The following is a 23,322-nucleotide window of genomic DNA, read 5'->3' as shown; positions in this document are numbered from 1 at the left end:
TGTTGCCGATATATTTTTTTTCCTTGTTTTCATATTATTTATATAATTTTTATTTTCTGATAATTACTATATATATTAGTGCTTGTGATTTGATACCCAATCTTTGTTCTGACACCAATATTAGGTACTGAAATAGTACTCAAATAGTCACAAACACAGTGACATGAACATTTTCACCCATCTTAGTCACATACTATTGTCTAGAAATATATAATTAGTATTTATAGATCGTTGCAATGTTTTGGATACAGGAGTATTTAATAATAATAATAATAATAATAATAATAATAATAATAATAATAATAATAATAAGCTCCCTTGAAGCATCATGTAAGAGTGTGTGACATCTTATCACCCCACTAATGACAGTGGTGACATTTGATGAGCTCATCTTATCTCATCTTATCACCCCGCTAATGACAGTGGTGACATTTGATTAGCCTTCCCTTTATTTGTTTTCACTGTTTCACATAAACATTTCTGTCTGTGTATCTGTTCAGCTGTCTGTCTGTCTAGCTCTGTCTCTCTGCCTGTGTGTTTGTCTTTCTGTCTGCTTGTCTCGTTTGTCTCTCTTGTCTCAGAGTTGCTCATGAACCATCTGGTATTACAACCACTATCTACAAACACAGTATAGCAATTTGTCTGGATTTTTGGGGTTATCTTAGGTAATTTACACTATAATTGTATTTACATATGTGTTCCTGTGAGATAGATACAGAGAGAGAGAGAGACAGACAGACAGACAGAGAAAGAGACAGCCAATCAACCAGCCAGGTGGCCAGCCAGCATGCCGAAATTACAGTTCTAGAATTGTTTCTTTTTACTTAGGGCATAGGTTATAGGACATTCTGGATGGATGACACTTTCCTCTTGAAAAGGAAGTGTTAACACAACGTGACATCAGAGAATCCTCGGTGTTTGCCACACTGTTTGCTCTAGCTGGCGCTCAATTGAACTGGTGCTCCCACAAGGTACTAAGTGGTCCCAGATTTTTTAATAGTGTGCACACTGAGGGTTAGGACCCATTTTATGCTGACCAGGCATCTTAGGCCAATTGTGCCAAAATTGGAGGCAGGAAAAATAAAACGTAGATCTATGTCTGGAGCGCTAGAGGCAAGAATGTAGATCTCCATTTGGATAGTTAACAGGTTAAATTACCACTACACTCAAGTCCAGGTCATAAATTGCACCATGCTCCTGATTTTTTAAAATTTAATATGTAATTATTACATCATTAATTCGTTATCTGCCTTTTAACCCTTTCAGGGTCGACAGGCCCCTCAGAGACTTGTTCTCAGGGTCGGCCAAATTTAAAAAAAAAAAAATTATTTTTTCTTATGAAAAGATAGATATTCTTTTCCCAATCATAATGACACCAAAAGTATGAAATTTGATGGAAAACTTACGGAATTATGCTCTCGTGAAGTTAGCGGTCTCGATGATGTTTACGCAATGGCAATTTTGCCCACTGAGTGCTATTTTTGGCCAATTCCAGTGTACTTGTCAACATAAATCATAACTATTTCACTAGAACTCCATTTTTTCTATCGAATGAGTACAAGAAACCACCCATTTACCAATTTCAACTATCCAATACAGTGGTCAAAATTTAGCAATTTTGCCAATTTCACACAAATTTCAAAAGATGCCAATTTCCGAATAGGGTTCAGAATAAACAAGAAAGACATTCCTGGCACTAAAATAACATTTCCTCTGTTCATTAGTCACATCCCCATGCCCCTCTTACATTCTTTTGCTTTCCACTTTGAATTTTTATTCTCACAAAAAATAGAAGATTTACTGTTATGCAGACTACTGCATTAGTGTAGAAATGGTATAATTAATATCAGCGCATTTGTGAAAGAATATTAGACTCGCCAGTTGACGTGTATTGGACGCATAGCATGAACTTTGGTAAAAATCGAACATTTCTGCTCAATTTCAAGGTACAGTGGACCCCCGCATACCGATGGCATCACATAGCGATTAATCCGCATACCGCTTGCTTTAATCACAAAAATTTTGCCTCACATACCGCTTAAAAACCCGCTCACCGATTTTCGTCCGAGACGCGTCCAATGTGCGGCCTGAGCCACGCTCACATGTTCCGCCGGTGGCATTGTTTACCAGCCAGCCTCCGCGGTAACATCCAAGCATACAATCGGAATATTTCGTATTATTACAGTGTTTTCGGTGCTTTTTCTGGAAAATAAGTGACCATGGGCCCCAAGAAAGCTTCTAGTGCCAACCCTACAGCAATAAGGGTGAGAATTACAATAGAGATGAAGAAAAAGATCGTTGATAAGTATGAAAGTGGAGTGCGTGTCTCCGAGCTGGCCAGGTTGTATAATAAACCCCAATCAACCATCGCTACTATTGGTGGTACAGCTGCTGCTGCTGCTGCTGCACTGTCAGCTGCTGCTGCTGCTGTAGCATCGTCTGCTGCTGCTGTAACATCGTCTGTTGCTGCTGTAGCATCGTCTGTTGCTGCTGTACCACCGTCAGCTGCTGCTGCTGCTGTAGCATCGTCTGCTGCTGCTGTAACATCGTCTGTTGCTGCTGTAGCATCGTCTGTTGCTGCTGTACCACCGTCAGCTGCTGCTGCTGCTGTAGCATCGTCTGCTGCTGCTGTAGCATCGTCTGCTGCTGCTGTAGCATCGTCTGTTGCTGCTGTACCACCGTCAGCTGCTGCTGCTGCTGTAGCATCGTCTGCTGCTGCTGTAGCATCGTCTGTTGCTGCTGTACCACCGTCAGCTGCTGCTGCTGCGGTAGCATCGTCTGCTGCTGCTGTAGCATCGTCTGCTGCTGCTGTAGCATCGTCTGTTGCTGCTGTACCACCGTCAGCTGCTGCTGCTGCTGTAGCACCGTTGTTGGTGTGGCTTATTGAGAATACCAAGAAACAATTAACCCCAGAGGATTTGCCACCCAGGATAACCCAAAAAAGTCAGTGTCATCGAAGACTGTCTAACTTACTTCCATTGGGGTCCTTAATCTTGTCTCCCAGGATGCAACCCACACAAGTCGACTAACACCCAGGTGAACAGGGAAAAATGCCTGGAACTAGTGCTCATATTGGTGAATTTAAAGCCAGCAAAGGTTGGTTTGAGAGATTTAAGAATCGTAGTGGCATACACAGTGTGATAAGGCCTGTTCTGGAAGAAAATGCCAAACAGGACCTACAGTACTCAGGAGGAAAAGGCACTCCCAGGACACAGTGTCTCATCAGTCATTGCTGCATCTTCAATAAAGGTAAGTGTCATTTATTCTTCATTTAGTAGACTAGTACATGCACAATATATACTGTGCATGTACTACTCTACTATTGTGCATGTATCCTTCTCTTTGTGTGTGGGAAAATGTATATTTCATGTGGTAAAAATTTTTTTTCATACTTTTGGGTGTCTTGCACGGATTAATTTGATTTCCATTATTTCTTATGGGGAAAATTCATTCGCATACCGATTATTTCGCATAACAATGACCCCTCTTGCACGGATTAAAATCGGTATGCGGGGGTCCACTGTACTTTTCTTTGTAAAACCAGTCAAAATCATCTCAATTTCTGTAATATGTCTTCCATTCTATAAAACAAGACAAGGAAAACTAGAATACAACAATAAATACCATACAAAAATACAGTGCAGTCGCTGTTTTAATCCAAAAACAAGGTCAAAGTTTTTTTTTTTTCTCATTACGCACTGTGTGCTGCAGGATTTTAATACCGTGCACACTGACCACATAGACCCATTCTTTCATATGTAGGCCTACCAGCTTCCTCTCACTAGATTTGAGGGCGCTAGAATTTAGGCGTACTAGTAAGTCAAAAACCCTGGTGCGTAAGCCGTACTAGTACGGCTGAAACCCCGAAAGGGTTAATTCTCTTTAAATCAGGTTTCAATTAAACATTAAATTTTAATTTAATGTCTTACACTAATGCTAAACTAGTTAAAATTTATATTACAATAGAGTCCATTTTTTAAATTTGAAGTGTGAATTACACTTACATTGTGTCCAATTTTTTATATATGGCTAGCATTAGTCCTAAGATTACCCAAAATGCTATGTAAAACTATTGGCTTTTCCTTGCAAGAGATATACACTGTTAACCCCTTCACTGTCCAAAGCTCAAAAATTGAAGTGCTCAGTGTCCACATTTAAATTTACAGTGGCCATCTCGTAGAACAGTCATTGAAACCAGGGTCCCTCATGTAATTCTACATTGTGAGCTACACTTGCTCAGGTAAGATGTGTGGTAAATTTTGGCCCAGATATGAGAGAATGCATCTGTGTGGTTAGTGTGCACATTACAAAAATATCTTGTCCCATACTGTGAATGATGGGAAAAGCAAAAACTCTGGCCCTGTTTATAGTTTAATCTACTATGGTAATTTTAATTTAACTTTCTGGGGAAATGAAATTTACTTATCTGTCTATCAGGGAATATGTGTAGTGTTACAATAATTGAAAATTTAAAAACTATAATAAACAAATTACTGAAGATAGAATACCACAATCACAGCTAGATACTGTAGTGAATCTGTGTTAGTCACTAGGGGCTACATTGCTTAACCACAACTTAAACCTTTACTTTATGAACCTACACTGCTGCACATAAGTGTAATAGTTTTTAGGTCAATGCAAAATGGAATTTTAAACATAGTATAGTAAACCCTCAATACACTGGACCAAGAGGGGGTGTTCAATATATAAAATGTTAAAAAACAGTAAAAGTGCACTCAAGTACTCTGCTGTATACCTAATACAGCAGTGTACACACAATTTACAGATATACTGCAATAAACAGTGAAAATAAAAGAGTTAAAAAGTACAATTTAACCAGTACAGTCTGCCTATAAATTTAAAAGTCAAATGTATCAAGAGTTTACTGTATAATAGTAACAGAAATCTAACTCAGAAAACAATGGATACCCAAAAGGAGAGTGAGTTAAGAGTAACATACTGTACTGACCCTGCTGACACTTGTACTTAATCTCTGAATAAGACCTGGTTGTGAGATTGAGTCGCTGGTTTCTAAAACGTCTTGCATCATCCTGAAAGAAAGATACCAAACATTAGTTACAATAACTCAAGAGTTAGACTGCACCGAACTATAGAAAAAATTGTATTAGAAAATCATTCTGGCACTAACCAAGCTACAATTTTAAAAATCTATCATCTTTAAGCTTATTAACCCAGCAGACAGTAAATTCAATATAATGGACTAATAAGGGGGATTCTCTGAGAGACCGCTAAATCAGAATGTTAAAACAAAAAAGGCAGAAAAGGCACTATAGTACTTTATTGTATACTTAATAAAGTAGTGTATTCACAGTTGAAATACTGCAATAAACACTGAAAATGAGTTTAAAGTACAATTTCCTACAGGACTGTATTATTTTTGCTGTCCATTATATCAAGGGTTAATATGCTGGAAGTTGGCCTATGGCTTATTTCTAATATGGTCCTTTCCCTAGGATACAACACAAAATAATCAACTAGCACACATGTATCTATCTACAGAACTCTAGGTGAACATGGATAAAAGGTGTAAGGAGACCTGTCCACATGTCTCAACCTGCCCAATCATTAAAATGAGGTCCTTTCAATTGCAAGCTGAATGCTTTACCTACTACACATGTATATTGTATAATGAAACTTCAACAAATTCTCTCTCTATTCATTTTATTTAGATATTTGTATGTGATATTATGAAGCTCTGTCCTCACCAGAAAATTTGTTTTTGCAGAGTGGTAGAACATGGAATAAGTTAAAACAGATTATATTATGTGCTGCAACCAAATGAAAATTTAAAAAAATTATGATTAACAAATTACCGAGAACATGACACCATGAACATTGCTTTTCTCCTGTAGCTACAAATAGGTACAGTAATTACAAATATAGTTAATTACCAAAGGAACTGTGAAGATTATAAAGTAGTTTTATATACAGCAGAACCTTTGTATTCAGAATTAATTGGTTCCTGAGTGTGTTTTGAATATTGAATTTTCTAAATATGGAATCAGTTTTTTCCATGGGAAATAATGTAAATTGGATTAATTCATTCCAGACCCCAAAAGTTACTCTTCACAAACCATTTTAAGGTCAGAATAATGGTTAATTAAATTTGTAAAATAACATGTACAAGCAACAAATCATACTTGAACTCTGCAAAAAATTGAACTCCTGTTTCCACATTAGCACTTTTTAACTCAGACCCACATCCAGCATATAGCTAAGAAAGTTTCCAAAACAGTAGGTATCCTTTCCAAGATACGATACTATGTACCCCAAATGGCACTCCTCACTTTATATCACTCTCTCATATACCCTTACCTCACCTATGGTATTTGTGCTTGGGGATCTACCACTGCCAATCACCTTAATAACCCAACAAAAAGCAGTGATGCGGATGATCACAAACTCCTGTGCCAGACAACACACCCCGCCACTCTTCAAAAGCTTGAACTTACTTAATATACAAAATATATATAATTATCATTGTGCCTACTATATTATTTCTTTTTATTATTAACACATTGGCCGTTTCCCACCAAGGCAGGGTGGCCCGAAAAAGAAAAACTTTCATCATTCACTCCATCACTGAACATAAACTCCAATATCAACTCTCCACTCAAGTTCCTAGACAGCTTCAATAAAACATACAGGCATAACACAAGGCACAAAACACTTTGACATCCCTCGTGTCCATCTCACACTATGCAAAAATGCAATGCACATAAAGGGCCTGAAGATCTGGAACACTTTGCCCGAAACAGTAAGAGGTCCCCTGCCCACTAATCAAATTAAGTTAAAACTAACCAAATTTAAAGAAACTCTACCAGATATTTTATTATCCCTTAACTATTAAACCATTATTACAAACTTAAAAATGTATGTTTGTATCATAAATAAATAATAATAACATAAAATATTCAATATTTGTAATCTATCACTCTTCACTTGTCTAGACTTAACGTTAGCCCTTAAACAGTCCAAACATATATATACGTTTTTTCAACATCTGAAAATATGTAAAAAATGTAGATCTTTTTTGTTTTAAATTTGAAAATGTGTAAAAAAAAAGTAGATCTACTTTTGGAGCAGTACGAATTTGAATGTCGATCTGTTTGGACCGTTTAACCCCTTCAGGGTCCAAGGCCCAAATCTGAAGTGGTGCCCCAGTGTCCAAGAATTTAAAAAAAAAAAATTGTTATTTTTTCTAATGAAATGGTAGAGAATCTTTTTGTGAAGGTAATAAAACAAAAAGTACGAAATTTGATGGAAAATTGATGAAATTATGCTCTCGCGAATTTTGATGTGTCAGCGATATTTACGAATCGGCAATTTTGTCAACTTTGACTCCCATTTTAGGCCAATTACATTATTCCAGTCAACCAAATTCTTAGCTATTTCACTAGTATTACTTATATTCTATCGATTGAGCACAAGAAATCGCCAAGTCAACTGTTTCAACTACAAATTAAAGTGATCGGAAATTGTTAATTTGGCCAATTTAACCCTTTCAGGGTCCGTCCCGTAGATCTACAGCTTCACGTTGAGCGTCCAAACCGTAGATCTACGCCAAAATTCTAGCGCCGTCAAATTTAGCGCGAAAGCGCTCATAGGCCTACATGTGAGAGAACGGGTCTGCGTGGTGGGTGTGCGCCATAAACAAAAAATCTAGGCGCCCGCATAGCATTGTGGGAACGCCGGCTCAGTTACCCTTGTTCATCATGCCTTGTCGCAAGTCAGCTCTCACTCCCCGGAAAATTGGGACTCTCCTCTTCATATCTGATAGTTCTGACACTGATGGAAGTGGAAATGAAGACAAATTCTACGGCTTTGATCAGTTAGTGACCGAAAAGAATGACCAGGATATCGATAATAGTGCAGAAAACCCTGACAATCCTCAACCTTCTACCTCTGGTGTGGGCACTCGTGACTCACGGTCGGTTGTTCCTTAACGCAAGAGAAAACTAATATTTTCGCGTGGCCAGGCCTCTGACTTCAGTAATGATGATGATAGTGACGTGGATTGTGATTTTATTGTGCTCGACGATCACTCGAGTAGTGATAGTGAGGAATCATATTCACCAGTGAAGCGTCGGTATGTTAGCCGCCGCATGCGCTCAGGTAGTGTACCCTATGCTGTGCCCAGGGGACGGAGTACATCCCGTGGCCCTACACCAGTTTTAGGTAGTGATAGTGAGGATGATGTGGCTACACTTGGCATGGATAGACCACAGGCATCAGTGGATGGTGTTAGTGGTGATGGTAGTGGCACCGCCATGCGTGACTCACCAGCCCAGCGTGGGACCCACGCTGCTGACTCGTCAGTTCAAGGACAAAGCGGAGCGTCAGCCACCAGCCCACCACAACCACAACCACCCGCACAACCAGCCTATGATGTCCAGTATCCACCAGCAAACCGTATGTGGGATTGGCAGCAAAATCCCAATTTTGTTCCCAAGCCTCACCACTTTGATGACTCTCAAAGTGGAATTCTATCTACTTGTCCCCTTGGAACCACGGCCAATGAACTGGAATTCTTTGAATTATTCTTTGACCAGCCATTGATGGAAACTATTGTCAGGGAAAGTAATAAGTACAGTGGACCCCCGCATAACGATTTTAATCCGTGCAAGAGGGGTAATTGTTATGCGAAATAATCGGTATGTGAATGAATTTTCCCCATAAGAAATAATGGAAATAAAATTAATCCGTGCAAGACACCCAAAAGTATGAAAAAAAAATTTTTTTACCACATGAAATGTTAATTTTAATACACACAAACTGAAAAAGGCATGCACACTTACATGACACTTACTTTTATTGAAGATCTGGTGATGATTGATGGGATGGGAGGAGGGGAGAGAGAGTGTTAGTGTTTAGAAGGGGAATCCCCTTCCATTAAGACTTGAGGTGTCGAGTCCTTTTCTGGGGTTACTTCCCTTCTTCTTTTAATGCCACTAGGACCAGCTTCAGAGTCACTGGACTTCTTTCGCACAACATATCTGTCCATAGTGGCCTGTACCTCTCGTTCCTTTATGACTTCCCTAAAGTGTTTCACAACATTGTCAGTGTACAGGTTGCCAACACGGCTTGCAATAGCTGTGTGAGGGTGATTTTCATCCATGAAGGTTTGCACTTCAAGCCACTTTGCACAGATTTCTTTAATCTTTGTAGTAGGCAACTTCTTCAATTTCTCTCTCCCCTCCTCTGAACCAGTTTCCTCAGGTCTGGCCTCTTGCTCTTGAAGTTGATCTATCAGCTCATCAGTGGTTAGTTCTTCATTGTCCTCCTCCACCAACTCTTCCACATCCTCCCCACTAACCTCCAACCCCAAGGACTTTCCCAATGCCACAATGGATTCCTCAAGTGGCATAATCCTCTCAGGGTTAGCCTCAAACCCTTCAAAATCCCTTTTGTCTACACATTCTGGCCACAGTTTCTTCCAAGCAGAGTTCAAGGTCTTCTTAGTCACTCCCTCCCAAGCCTTACCTATAAGGTTTACACAATTGAGGATATTAAAGTGCTCTCTCCAAAACTCTCTTAGAGTCAGTTGAGTTTCTGAGGTCACTACAAAGCACCTTTCAAACAGAGCTTTTGTGTACAGTTTTTTGAAGTTTGCAATAACCTGCTGGTCCATGGGCTGCAGGAGAGGAGTGGTATTAGGAGGCAAAAACTTCACCTTAATGAAGCTCATGTCCCCATAAAGTCGCTCTGCCACGTCTGTAGGATGACCAGGGGCATTGTCTAACACCAGGAGGCACTTAAGTTCTAATTTCTTTTCAGTTAGGTAATCTTTCACATTGGGGGCAAATGCATGGTGTAACCAGTTATAGAAAAAGTCCCTAGTGACCCATGCCTTACTGTTTGCCCTCCACAGCACACACAAATTATCCTTGAGGACATTCTTTTGCCTGAACGCTCTGGGAGTTTCAGAGTGATACACTAATAAAGGCTTAACTTTGCAATCACCACTAGCATTGGCACACATCAACAAAGTAAGCCTGTCTTTCATAGGCTTATGTCCTGGGAGTGCCTTTTCCTCCTGAGTAATGTAGGTCCTGCTTGGCATTTTCTTCCAAAACAGGCCTGTTTCATCACAATTAAACACTTGTTCAGGTTTCAGTCCTTCACTGTCTATGTACTCCTTGAATTCCTGCACATATTTTTCAGCCGCTTTGTGGTCCGAACTGGCAGCCTCACCATGCCTTATCACACTATGTATGCCACTACGCTTCTTAAATCTCTCAAACCAACCTTTGCTGGCCTTAAATTCACTCACATCATCACTAGTTGCAGGCATTTTTTTAATTAAATCCTCATGCAACTTCCTAGCCTTTTCACATATGATCGCTTGAGAGACGCTATCTCCTGCTAGCTGTTTTTCATTTATCCACACCAATAAGAGTCTCTCAACATCTTCCATCACTTGCGATCTTTGTTTCGAAAACACAGTTAAACCTTTGGCAAGAACAGCTTCCTTGATTGCCTTTCTGGTGCCCACAATAGTAGCGATGGTTGATTGGGGTTTCTTGTACAACCTGACCAGGTCGGCGATACGCACTCCACTTTCATACTTATCAATGATCTCTTTCTTCATTTCTATTGGAATTCTCACCCTTATTGGTGTACGGTTGGCACTAGAAGCTTTCTTGGGGCCCATGGTCACTTATTTTCCAGAAACAGCACCGAAAACACTGTAATAATACGAAATATTCCGATTGTATGCTTGGATGTTACCGCGGAGGCTGGCTGGTAAACAATGGCACGGGCGGCACATGTGAGGCTGGCTGAGGGCGCACATTGGACGCGTCTCGGACGAAAATCGGTGAGCGGGTTTTTAAGCGGTATGCGCGGCAAAATTTTTGCGATTAAAGCAAGCGGTATGCGGATTAATCGCTATGTGATGCCATCGTTATGCGGGGGTCCACTGTATTTTGAGTACACCATGGCAAATACGATCATATCACCACAGTCAAGACTACACTGGTGGAAAGAGGCAACTGTTGCAGAAATGTATTTGCTTTTTGCATCAATAATGCTTATGCCTCATATCTATAAGCATAATATAAACTCATACTGGTCCACAGATAGGCTAATTGTACCCCGGCCTTCAGTGAAAGCACTTCTCTGACGAAACCAGGCCTGACAGAAGTGACAAGTTATACAAGATTACAAATGTTTTTATGTATCTGAAACAAAAGTTCAACATATACTTTTATCCATTCAAGAATTTTGTAATTGACGAGTCTTTGATTTTGTTCAAAGGTAGACTGTCGTTCAAACAGTATATACCGAGCAAGAGGAAACACTTTGGTATAAAACTGTTTGTACTCTGTGACTGTGACAATGGCCTGGTATTGGATATTGTTGTATACACGGGAAGTAAAACATTGAAAGATACCAGGATGTTATTGGGTATCTCAGGTGACGTAGTGAGAAGCATGATGGTGCCTTATCTTGGTAAGGGGCATACATTATATACTGATAACTGGTACACAAGCCCTTTACTTAGTGATTTCTTGTGAGTGAACATGACAGATGTGTGTGACACAGTCCGTTTTAATCGTAAACATATGCCTAGGTTCAACGCAGGCACTTGTGGTGATGAGGTGCAGGTGTTTACTGCCAATGACATCATGGCATTACGGTGGCATGACAAACGAGATGTCACATTGACAACCATTCACTGTAACGAAATGCAAGACAGTGCCAAAATTGATAGTGACTAATGAACGTATTCGAAAACCAGTGACAGTGATTGATTATACACAAAACATGCAGTTGGTTGACAAATGTGACATGCAGATTGACTTTGTTGATTGTGTGCGTAAGAGTTACAAGTGGTACATGAAACTTTTCTTCTATCTCATGGACATTTCAATGCTCAGTGCATATAATATGTACCAAATGAAGACTGGCAACAGACCACCGTATGGTGAATTTTGTTTGTCTGTTGTCAGACAACTCATAATAAAGTACCAGGTTAACAACACCTGCTATACAAAACCGTCCTCGAACTCCTCAGGAAATACCCAAGCGTTTGAGGAGGGATGGTGATCACTTCATAATACAGCTTCCTGCAACTAAGAAGAAATTTGCTCAGAAGAGATGTGTTGTCTGTGCACAAACAAAACGACGGCAACAAAGACGCAAAGACACTCGGTTTATGTGCGAGGAATGTAAGGTACCTCTGTGCATGATACCTTGTTTCAAGGAGTTCCACAAGCTCCAGCAGTTCTAAAAACATGTCGAGTGATTGTACATATGTAAATATATAATAGAACATTAGTATTATACAAGATTTGTGCATGTTTATTGTAATAAAAGTGGCAAACAATATTATAATAACTTTAGTGCGGTTATTGTGTTCAATACAGTGAGCGTATATATATACATTATATACAGTATTGGTATCACAGGCCACAAATGTTACTAGAAAAAGAAAAAATTAGAAAAGAAAAGAAAAAAGTATAAAAAACGTAAAATAATGTAATGCTCGTATGTGGAATTCGTCGATGTTGCAGCCACCACATCATTTTTGACAAACTTCTTGGCACTGTATCTCGGTAAGTACTGATTAGAATTTTTTTTTTTGTCTTATTACCTTCACAAAAATATGCTCTTTAATTCTGTAAGAAAAATAATTTTTTTTTTTTTCAAAATTTCTTGCACACTGGAGCACCACTTCAGATTTTGGCCTTGGACCCTGAAGGGGTTAACACAAAGTTCAAAATATTCCAATTTCAAAATAGGGTCCAGAATAAACAATGTAGGTATTCCTGGAACTAAACTAACATTTCCTCTGTTCATTAGTTATGTTTTGAGGCTTTACAAATAAATTCCATTTTGATTTATTCACATAATGAATTTTCATTCACACCAAAAAATAGAAGATTTACTGTTATGCAATACTGTAATAATTGTATAAATATCATCACCATATTTGTAAATGCATATTAGACCCACCAGCTGGCGTGTATTAGACGTGTGAGGTCGTTTGTTTACTCTTGAATATCGGCAAAAGTTTAACATTTCTGCTACTTTGAGCTCAGTTTCAAGCCATTTCTAGTGCTAAAACCAATCAAAATCATCTCTATTTCTGTAATATGTCTTCCATTCTATCAAATGAGACCAAGAAATCGCAAATACAACTATAAAAAACATACGAAAAAACACTGCAAAGTCGCTGTTTTAATCGAAAAATCATGATTTCAGTTTTTTCTCTCATTATACACAGTGTGCTGCAGGATCTGTTTTATGTGGTGCACACATACCACATAGATGTATTCTCTTATCTAGGCCCAAATGTACCACTCACAGTTTATCAGAGCTGAGCTGAGCTCATGACGTAGATCTACGGTTTGGACCCTGAACGTAGAGCTGTAGATCTACGGGACGGACCCTGAAAGGGTTAAGGGTTAAATCCGCCTAGCGATACATTTTAACGCAAAAATTTTGCCTCGGCTAGCGCTAAAAAACTCGCTCAACACGATTTGTTCGAGACAGTCCACGTGCGGCCTGAGCCCGCCTCACTTGTTCCGTTGGTGCCTGTGTTTACAAGCCAGCCACTGCGGTCGCTTCCAAGCATACAATCGGAACATTTCATATTATCACAGCCTTTCTAGTGACTGCACCTGCAAAATAAGTCACCATGGACCCCAAGAAAGCTTCTAGTGCCAACCCTACAGCAAAAAGGGTGAGAATTACTATGGATATGAAGAAAGAGATCATTGCTAAGTATGAAAGTGGAGTGTGTGTCTCCGAGCTGGCCAGGTTGTACACAAAACCCCAATCAGCCATCGCTACTATTGCGGCCAAGAAAACGGCAATCAAGGAAGCTGTTCTTGCCAAAGGTGCAACTTTGTTTTCGAAACAGAGATCGCAAGTGATAGAAGATGTTGAGAGACTGTTATTGGTGTGCATAAACAAAAAACAGACAGCAGGAGATAGCAAATCTCAAGCGATCATGTGTGAAAAGGCTAGGAAGTTGCATGAGGATTGAATTAGAAAAATGCCTGCAACTAGTGGTGATGTGAGTGAATTTAAGGCCAGCAAAGGTTGGTTTGAGAGATTTAAGAATCGGAGTGGCATACATAGTGTAATAAGGCATGGTGAGGCTGCCAGTTCGGACCACAAAGCAGCTGAAAAATATGTGCAGGAATTCAAGGAGTACATAGACAGTGAAGGACTGAAACCTGAACAAGTGTTTAATTGTGACAAAACAGGCCTGTTTTGGAAGAAAATGCCAAGCAGGACCTACATTACTCAGGAGGAAAAGGCACTCCCAGGACATAAGCCTATGAAAGGCAGGCTTACTCTGTTGATGTGTGCTAATGCTAGTGGTAATTGCAAAGTGAAGCCTTTATTGGTGTATCACTCAAACTCCCAGTGTGTTCAGGAAAAACAATGTTCTCAAGGCTAATTTGTGTGTGCTGTGGAGGGCAAACAGTAGGGACTTTTTCTATGACTGGTTACACCATGCATTTGCCCCCACTGTGAAAAATTACCTAATTGAAAAGAAATTAGACCTTAAGTGCCTCCTGGTATTAGACAATGCTCCTGGTCATCCTTCAGACGTGGCAGAGCGACTTTCTGCGGAAATGAGCTTCATTAAGCTTAAGTTTTTGCCTCCTAATACCACTCCTCTCCTGCAGCCCATGGACCAGCAGGTCATTTCCAACTTCAAGAAACTGTACACAAAAGCTAGGTTTGAAAGGTGCTTTGTAGTGACCTCAGAAACTCAATTGACTCTAAGAGAGTTTTGGAGAGATCACTTTAGCATCCTCAATTGTGTAAACATTATAGGTAAGGCTTGGGAGGAAGTGACTAAGAGGACCTTGAACTCTGCTTGGAAAAAACTGTGGCCAGAATGTGTAGACAAAAGGGATTTTGAAGGGTTTGAGGCTAACCCTAGGAATCCTATGCTAGTTGAGGAATCCATTGTGGCATTGGGGAAGTCCTTGGGGTTGGAGGTTAGTGGGGAGGATGTGGAAGAGTTGGTGGAGGAGGACAATGATGAACTAACCACTGATGAGCTGCTGGATCATCTTCAACAGCAAGAGGCCAGACCTGAGGAAACTGCTCCGGAGGAGGGGACAGAGAAATTGAAGTTGTCTACTTCAAAGATTAAGGAAATGTGTGCAATGTGGCTTAACCCTTTGACTGTAGCAACCCCCAATCCTGAGGTGTCTCCTGGTGTCACAAAATTTAAAAAAAAAAAAAAAAAAAAATTATTTTTTCTTATGAAATGATAGAGAATCTTTTCCCGATTGTAAAGACACCAAAAAAATGAAATTTGATGGAAAACTGACGGAATTGTGCTCTCGCGAAGTTAGCGACCTCGGCGATATTTACAAATCGGCGATTTCGCCCAACTTGAGCCCTATTTTCGGCTAATTCCATTATTCCAGTCAACCAAACTCATAGCTATTTCTTCAGAACTCCATTTTTTCCATCGATTGAGTACAAGAAACTGCCCATTTACCGATTTCAACTACCCAATAACATGGTCAGAAATTTGCAATTTGGCCAATTTCACGAAAATTAAAAAATATGACAATTTCAAAATAAGGACCAGAATGAACAATGCAGACATTCCTGGCTCTAAAATAACATTTTCTTTGTTCATCAGTCATGTCTCCAGGCCCCTCTGATATTACTCTTGCTTTTTATTTTGACATTTTATTCAAACAAAAAACAGAAGATTTACTGTTATGCAGACTACTGCAATACTGTAATAATTGTAAAAACTACATCAAACCATTCATGACTGCATATCAGAATGGCTATTTGGACATTTATTGGACAATGACATCATTTGTTTACTTTTGAACATCGGCAAAAATCAAACATTTCCCGTACTTTGTGCTCCATTTCCAGGTTCTTTTTATAGTAAAATTAATCAAAATCACCTCTATTTCTATAATATAGTTTCCATTCTATCAAATGAGACCAAGAAAACGAGAATACAACCACAAATGCTATACGAAAATAGACCACAAAGTCGGCATTTTAACCCTTAAATGGTCCAAACGTATATATACGTTTTTTCAACATCTGAAAGTATGTAAAAAAATGTAGATCTTTTTTTTTTGTTTTACATTTGAAAACGTGTAAAAAAACTTTTATCTACATTTTTTTTTGTTACATTTGAAAATATGTAAAAAAAAGTAGATCTACTTTTGTAGCACTACGAATATGAACGCAGATTTGTTTGGACCGTTTAAGGGTTAATTAAAAAAAACGGTCGGAGTTTTTTTTTCTCATTATGCACTGCGTGCTCCAGGATTTTTTTTATATGGTGCACACTGACCACACAGACCCATTTTCTCACATGTGGGCCTACGAGCTTTCTCCTGCCTGATTTGAAGCCGCTAGAATTTATGAGTATATATACGTCAAACACGGTACCTCGTAAACGTATATATACGGCCGCGACAGTCAAAGGGTTAAAGTGCAAACCTTTTTTGATGAAAATCACCCTCACACAGCTATTGCAAGCCGTGCTGGTGACTATTACACTGACAATGTTGTGAAACACTTTAGGAATGTCATAAAGGAACGGGAGGTACAGGCCTCTATGGACAGATATGTTGTGCGACAGAGGTTCAGTGACTCTCAAGCTGGTCCTAGTGGCATTAAAAGAAGGGAAGTAACCCCAGAAAAGGACTTGCCACCTCAAGTCCTAATGGAAGGGGATTCCCCTTCTAAACATTAACACCATCCACAGTCTCCCCTCCTCCCATCCCATCAATCATCACCAGATCTTCAATAAAGGTAAGTGTCATGTAACTGTGCATGTCTTCTTCAGTTTGTGTGTATTAAAATTAATATTTCATGTGGTAAAATTTTTTTTTTGTTCATTCTTTGTGGTGTCAGGAACGGATTAATTTGACTTCCATTATTTCTTATGGGGAAAATTAATTCGGCTAACGATAATTTCGCCTAACGGAGCTCTCAGGAATGGATTAATATCGTTAGGCAAGGGTCCATTGTATTTGGTTAAGTCTGTCTGAAATGTCTCGACATAATAGTGGCCTTCTTTGTACCAATCAAGTTATGAAATATAAACACATAACCTCAGCAAAGAAATAAAATTCATTTGATTTGATGTGATTTACAACAGAAAATACGGTAGATGTTGACATGCCACAGGCCTTGGCTAGGGCGATGAGATGTATTCCATTTTTGTGTCTTACAATAAGTTCCTTTATTAGTTCAATGGTGGTTCTTGCATGATCACTTATTTTTAATAATAAAATAAAAATAACACAAAGTTAAACAAAAAATAACAATTTAATCAAGTGCTCAAAAAGCATGTGTTGTTTCAGTATTCATTACAGAAAACTGGATTTTATGAATAAAGGTGCATCCAAATACAGAGGGTCTACTGTACTAAGAAAGCCTTTACTGTAAGTTACTGTATGGTGAAACACTGTCAAATAGATTTACTACACTCTGTGGTAGGACCTCACCATGTTTGGTGGTACTGTGGTGTCTCATCTGCCCTGGGCATCAGTAGCATAAGTCTTCAATTATCTTTTAGGGCACTTTGTTCATTTGCCAACATGCATGCTATTTGGGATGCCAAACATAGATACTTATTTTTCCTACATTAAATTTTCTACCGATTTTGGGAAAAGTTGGTCATGAGCTCTGGTAAGGTGTGGGTGTCTTACTTTGCCTGATCTTTCAGCACTATTTTCCCTTTCCTGTTTGCGAATGTATGTCCCCATTTGTTTTTCCCTGTCCAGATCTGGGTTATGTTTGAACCCTAGACCTGAGGAGTAATGTTCATATAGCATAACTTGTAGCAGCCTTCAACTACACTAGCAACAACTAGCATGGTATCACAATTTATCAAATACTAGCCATAAAAAAAGTAAGACTTGTAAATAATAGCAAACAGGCTTAAAAACTACAAAGCTTAAAAAGTGTTAGCAAATACTGATATAAAATAAAGTCCAAAAGAATGAAACCTATATACACTGGTCTTTGTTTTATATAGTCACAGAGTGTAAGGGAGAGGCATGTGAGGGCAGTGGGGAGGTGAATGGTGTACTGGAGACCTGAGTGGGTTAAGAAAATATCCTAAAGAAGATAAAGTACCATTAAAATAGTACGATGGACTAGAATAATCATGAGACAAACTGACAGGTCACCCTCTGTCAACACTTTTATGCTAAATTACCCACTTCTTTTCACGCTTCAGACACTCGAGTTAATCAACATGTCATATTCATCACATATATACATTGCTTACCTCTCTACCAGAGTAATTATCGTCCTATAAACTATATACACTGGAGATCTAGACACACCGGAAAATACGTGTCTATAGCCTTACAAAATCTGCCATATGTTTCATGTACACAAAACAAAAAAGCATTATTACTTGTATATTTAGGTGTTCAGGGGAGCATCATAAATGAGTGAGAATTATCTGGGAGTTGTGGAGACAGGAGAGAGAGTGGGGATTTAATGTAGGAGGTGGGAAATGTGTTATATGATGGTAGGAGACTTGGCAACATGAAGACGTCACGTCCGGCAGTGATGGCGATGATCAGCTGAGTGTGTCGTCTGCTGCCACCAACACTACCTCCAACACCACCACATTCTCTCCAACATTAGGCGTACATGTTTCTTATTATGCTATCTCGGTTGTTAGCACGCTGTTATTACGCCACCGGGCCTACCACGCCACCTTCATAAACTAGGCACGCCACTAGGTCTGCCACCATGCCCCTCTATACCACGCCACCAGATCTGCCACCCTGCTTGTTAACCTGCCACTAGGTGTGCCACCCCGCCTGTTAACGTGCCACTAGGTCTGCCACCATGCCCCTCTATACCACGCCATCAGATCTGCCACCCCGCTTGTTAACCTGCCACTAGGTGTGCCACCCCGCCTGTTAACGTGCCACTAGGTCTGCCACCATGCCCCTGTGTGATGAAATGGTTTGAAAAACCGACAAGTTGAAGATTGAGACACTTATGCAGCATATGGGAATCTTTATTCAGGAAACGTTTCGCCACACAGTGGCTTCATCAGTCCAATACAAAGAGGAAGGCGTAAGGAGAGGAGGAGTATGAGGTAATCAGTCCCTCAGCCTGGAGTCGATGTGTTCAGTCCATCAATCTTGTAGAATGTGCAGCATAGGGCCGTAGACGTGGCTTATATACTGTAGTGAGGTGAGGTGAAGCAGGCGGAGGCGGGGTCTTAGTGGTACCATCCACTAGTCGAAGTAGGTCTTCGTCCAAAGGTTGAACACTTGTTCAACCTTTGGACGAAGACCTACTTCGACTAGTGGATGGTACCACTATGACCCCGCCTCCGCCTGCTTCACCTCACCTCACTACAGTATATAAGCCACGTCTACGGCCCTATGCTGCACATTCTACAAGATTGATGGACTGAACACATCGACTCCAGGCTGAGGGACTGATTACCTCATACTCCTCCTCTCCTTACGCCTTCCTCTTTGTATTGGACTGATGAAGCCACTGTGTGGCGAAACGTTTCCTGAATAAAGATTCCCATATGCTGCATAAGTGTCTCAATCTTCACCATGCCCCTCTATACCACGCCACCAGATCTGCCACCCCGCTTGTTAACCTGCCACTAGGTGTGCCACCCCGCCTGTTAACGTGCCACTAGGTCTGCCACCATGCCCCTCTATACCACGCCATCAGATCTGCCACCCCGCTTGTTAACCTGCCACTAGGTGTGCCACCCCGCCTGTTAACGTGCCACTAGGTCTGCCACCATGCCCCTCTATACCACGCCACCAGATCTGCCACCCCGCTTGTTAACCTGCCACTAGGTGTGCCACCCCGCCTGTTAACGTGCCACTAGGTCTGCCACCATGCCCCTCTATACCACGCCACCAGATCTGCCACCCCGCTTGTTAACCTGCCACTAGGTGTGCCACCCCGCCTGTTAACGTGCCACTTGGTGTGCCACCCCCGCCTGTTAACGTGCCACTAAGTGTGCCACCCCCGCCTGTTAACCTGCCACTTGGTGTGCCACCCCCGCCTGTTAGCGTGCCACTAGGTGTGCACCCCGCCTGTTAACCTGCCACTTGGTGTGCCACCCCCGCCGGTTAACGTGCCACTAGGTGTGCCACCCCGCCTGTTAACCTGCCACTAGGTGTGCCACCCCGCCTGTTAACCTGCCACTTGGTGTGCCACCCCCGCCTGTTAACGTGTCACTAGGTGTGCCACCCCCGCCTGTGTGCCAACCCGCCTGTTAACCTGCCACTAGGTGTGCCAACCCGCCTGTTAACATGCCACTAGGTGTGCCAACCCGCCTGTTAACATGCCACTAGGTGTGCCAACCCACCTGTTAACATGCCACTAGGTGTGCCAACCCGCCTGTTAACATGCCACTAGGTGTGCCAACCCGCCTGTTAACATGCCACTTGGTGTGCCACCCCTGCCTGTTAACATGCCACTAGGTGTGCCAACCCGCCTGTTAACATGCCACTAAGTGTGCCAACCAGCCTGTTAACCTGCCACTAGGTGTGCCAACCCGCCTGTTAACCTGCCACTAGGTGTGCCAACCCGCCTGTTAACATGCCACTAGGTGTGCCAACCCGCCTGTTAACATGCCACTAGGTGTGCCAACCCGCCTGTTAACATGCCACTAGGTGTGCCAACCCGCCTGTTAACATGCCACTAGGTGTGCTATTGCCTCTTAACACTCAGTGGGATCTGACACCAAACCTAGCCTAACAAAACCAGCCTAAAATAACCTTACATATCTCAGATCTTACTCCTCCAGCAGTAGATATGAGACCGGCATGCCTTTGTTTATTTTTGATTCAGCTTTGTTTATGTTCCTGTATGACCCTTGTGGGTTTAGCACTTAGGATTAAAATAATATTTATATAATTTGTTTACGTTCGCTGTGATTGGCCAAGAACGTCACAACTGGCCTAGAGGTGCTGCACATGCCAAAAATAAATATTTTTGGGCTAATATCTTTCAGAATAACAATAATTTGTACCAAGTATAGATAAGCTTGCATTTTTAAATAAAAGTGCATGAAGTAAGTCACTTTGACATTTTTGGGTTATCCTAGGTTCTCTACACATATGCTGCTATGTATGATAATCTATGTAACTGTATTTGTGTACAGTATACCTGAATAAACTTACTATGATTTTTTCAAGAAGACCAAATCTCCATTTCAGCCCAATTTACACAATATCTTAGACAATTCTAAAAACTTAAATTTTTGTATAAAACCTGAATAGAAAAAATTGCTTAATTACAACTAGGCCTATCATGCTATTTTACACTAGATCAGTATTTTTTGGAACAAACCCCCAGATTACATCACTGAGGCTAAGAACTTTGGGTAGCTTTAAATATAGTCGGTTTGGGCAAGATAAGATTTTGTTGGTACAGTGGTACCTCAAGTTACGAACTTAATTCGTTCCAGATGGCTGTTCGAGTGCCAATGCCGAACGAATTTGTTCCCATAAGGAATAATGTAAATTAGATTAGTCCATTTCAGACCCCCAAAAATACACTTACAAAAATACACTACATAATTGTTCGAGTTGGGAGGTGTTCAAAACTCGAGGTACCACTGTATTTTTAACCTGGAGGGTTGGCCACCCAAGATAACCCAGTGAAATCTATGCATCATCAGAGACCATCTGTCTTATTGCCATTGGGTGAAGAGGGCAGCAGGTGTAAGGGAACATGCCCAACGTTTCACCCATGCCAGGAACGATCCCCAGTCCCTCAGTATGTGAGCTGAGGATGCTATCAACCAAACCACGAGCACCCAACTTGGGTGTGAGTTTAACCTGTCTAGAATGGACCAATAGCCTTGCCACAGTGTTCCTTCATTCTTGTGTGACATTTGCACCAGCCTTGGGAAGTTTCTGAATGTCTAAGTTCAGGTGACAAATTTCCTTCATTCTTCCTGAGATGCTCTCCTTATACATGTATTCTGTTTGCTGGACACCATTTATCAGCTGCATATTTTTTTTTTTCATTCTACAGAAGTTTGTTCTTGTGGGAGGCTGATGGCTGCACTCAACTTATATTCCAGTGTCCATGGTTCGATCCCAGCATGAAAGGAAATATTGCTAATGTTATCCTACACCTGCTGTCACTGCTAACCTTGCAGTAAGCAAGTACCTGGGTGCTAGTCACCTTACACCTGTCATCCCTGTTCACTGCTAGTCGATCGTTGTGGATGGCTTCCCATGAGATGGTAAGTAAGTTTATATAGGTACAGGTGCACATAAGTACAATTATCATACATAGTTTAACATGCAATAAGATCACAGTAAACAGGTGATTTCAGAATATGCAAAACAACCACTCTGAAAGAATAGAGAAATTCCAAGCGCTTTCGTGACTACTCACATTATCAAGGAACTATGATAATGTGAGTAGTCACGAAAGCGCTTGGAATTTCTCTATTCTTTCATAGTGGTTGTTTTGCATAGTTTAACATGTGTAAATTACCAAGGAGTCCTTGATCTTAGATAGGGCTGGGCTTTGAAATGAGCTGAGGCAGGATAATAGCTCTTAGCCTGTAAAATTTGTGTAAAAAACTAGTTCCTGTTTCTATTTATTTCATAGTCTATCTTCAGGCAATACATCACCGTACATGGCCCCTCAAGGGAGGTTCCTTGATGCTGGTGAGGGGCTCTTGATCTTGAGAATTGGATCTGTGTTCTGGTTCTCTGAATTGAGCCTGAATACCTTCCATCCCCCCCCCCCACATGTGCTGTATAATCCTACAGGTTTAGCACTCCCCCCTGATTATAATACGATATACATGTATTACCGCACATTGGAAGCACAGCTAGATATGGAACCCCAGTGGACATTTGTCATTTTTTTACTCTTAGGTTATCCTAGGTATTTACACATATGTAAGACTTGTAATTCATCCAAAAATTGTGTGATTGCACCTGAATAAACATATGGCATGAGCTGTCAATGACTCCGAACAAACCAATAACAGTGTCAGTGCTATTTCAGCCCTGGGCATAGGTAGAATATTATTTTAGGACACTAGTTCATAGCCACTTTCTGACTTTTTTGAGGTAGCCCACTATGTGTCTAGCCTTACCTTGGTCTCTGAGCAGTGAGGGCTACCTTTTTTATATTAAAAGCTTAATGACTTTCCTTTATCAGCTCAGAGTTCACGAATATGTCAGCCTTGTAGAGGAAGAGGTAGTGTTTAGTTTGGCATAGTTTGTGGTTGCCCTTTGCAACTTCATCAGCACCAAAACTTATCAACGAACAGGTTTAGCACTTCCCCATACGTGTATATAA

The 23,322-nt window shown here is 40.6% G+C and overlaps 2 protein-coding genes across 10 annotated transcripts in view; one reads left to right on the top strand and one right to left on the bottom strand.

The window, feature by feature from the left end:
* Nucleotides 1-18,562, bottom strand: part of LOC128691698 (protein RER1) — a 53,099-nt gene extending 34,537 nt beyond the window's left edge. The window contains exons 1-2 of one of the 6 annotated variants that reach the window (XM_070088803.1): nucleotides 18,410-18,562; nucleotides 4,961-5,051 (exon numbers count right to left, since the gene is read on the bottom strand). In XM_070088803.1, the coding sequence (XP_069944904.1) occupies nucleotides 4,961-5,050 (90 nt within the window). In that variant the 5' untranslated portion in view covers nucleotide 5,051; nucleotides 18,410-18,562. Of the gene's footprint in view, nucleotides 1-4,960; nucleotides 5,052-17,489; nucleotides 17,546-18,277 lie in introns of those variants that run through there. The other 5 variants (XM_070088805.1, XM_070088802.1, XM_070088804.1 and 2 more) reach the window with 5 other exon arrangements.
* The window catches only part of LOC128691694 (tRNA pseudouridine synthase-like 1), a 64,597-nt gene continuing 59,809 nt past the window's right edge, over nucleotides 18,535-23,322 (top strand). The window contains exons 1-2 of one of the 4 annotated variants that reach the window (XM_070088796.1): nucleotides 18,535-18,647; nucleotides 22,033-22,246. The gene's annotated coding sequence lies outside the window, so the exon portion shown is untranslated. Of the gene's footprint in view, nucleotides 18,811-19,586; nucleotides 19,938-22,032; nucleotides 22,247-23,322 lie in introns of those variants that run through there. The other 3 variants (XM_070088798.1, XM_053780566.2, XM_070088799.1) reach the window with 3 other exon arrangements.

This window comes from Cherax quadricarinatus, chromosome 26, assembly GCF_038502225.1.
Source record: "Cherax quadricarinatus isolate ZL_2023a chromosome 26, ASM3850222v1, whole genome shotgun sequence".
Taxonomy (NCBI): domain Eukaryota; kingdom Metazoa; phylum Arthropoda; class Malacostraca; order Decapoda; family Parastacidae; genus Cherax; species Cherax quadricarinatus.
Note: the sequence above shows the minus strand (reverse complement) of the source record. Positions and strands in the feature narration are given on the sequence as shown.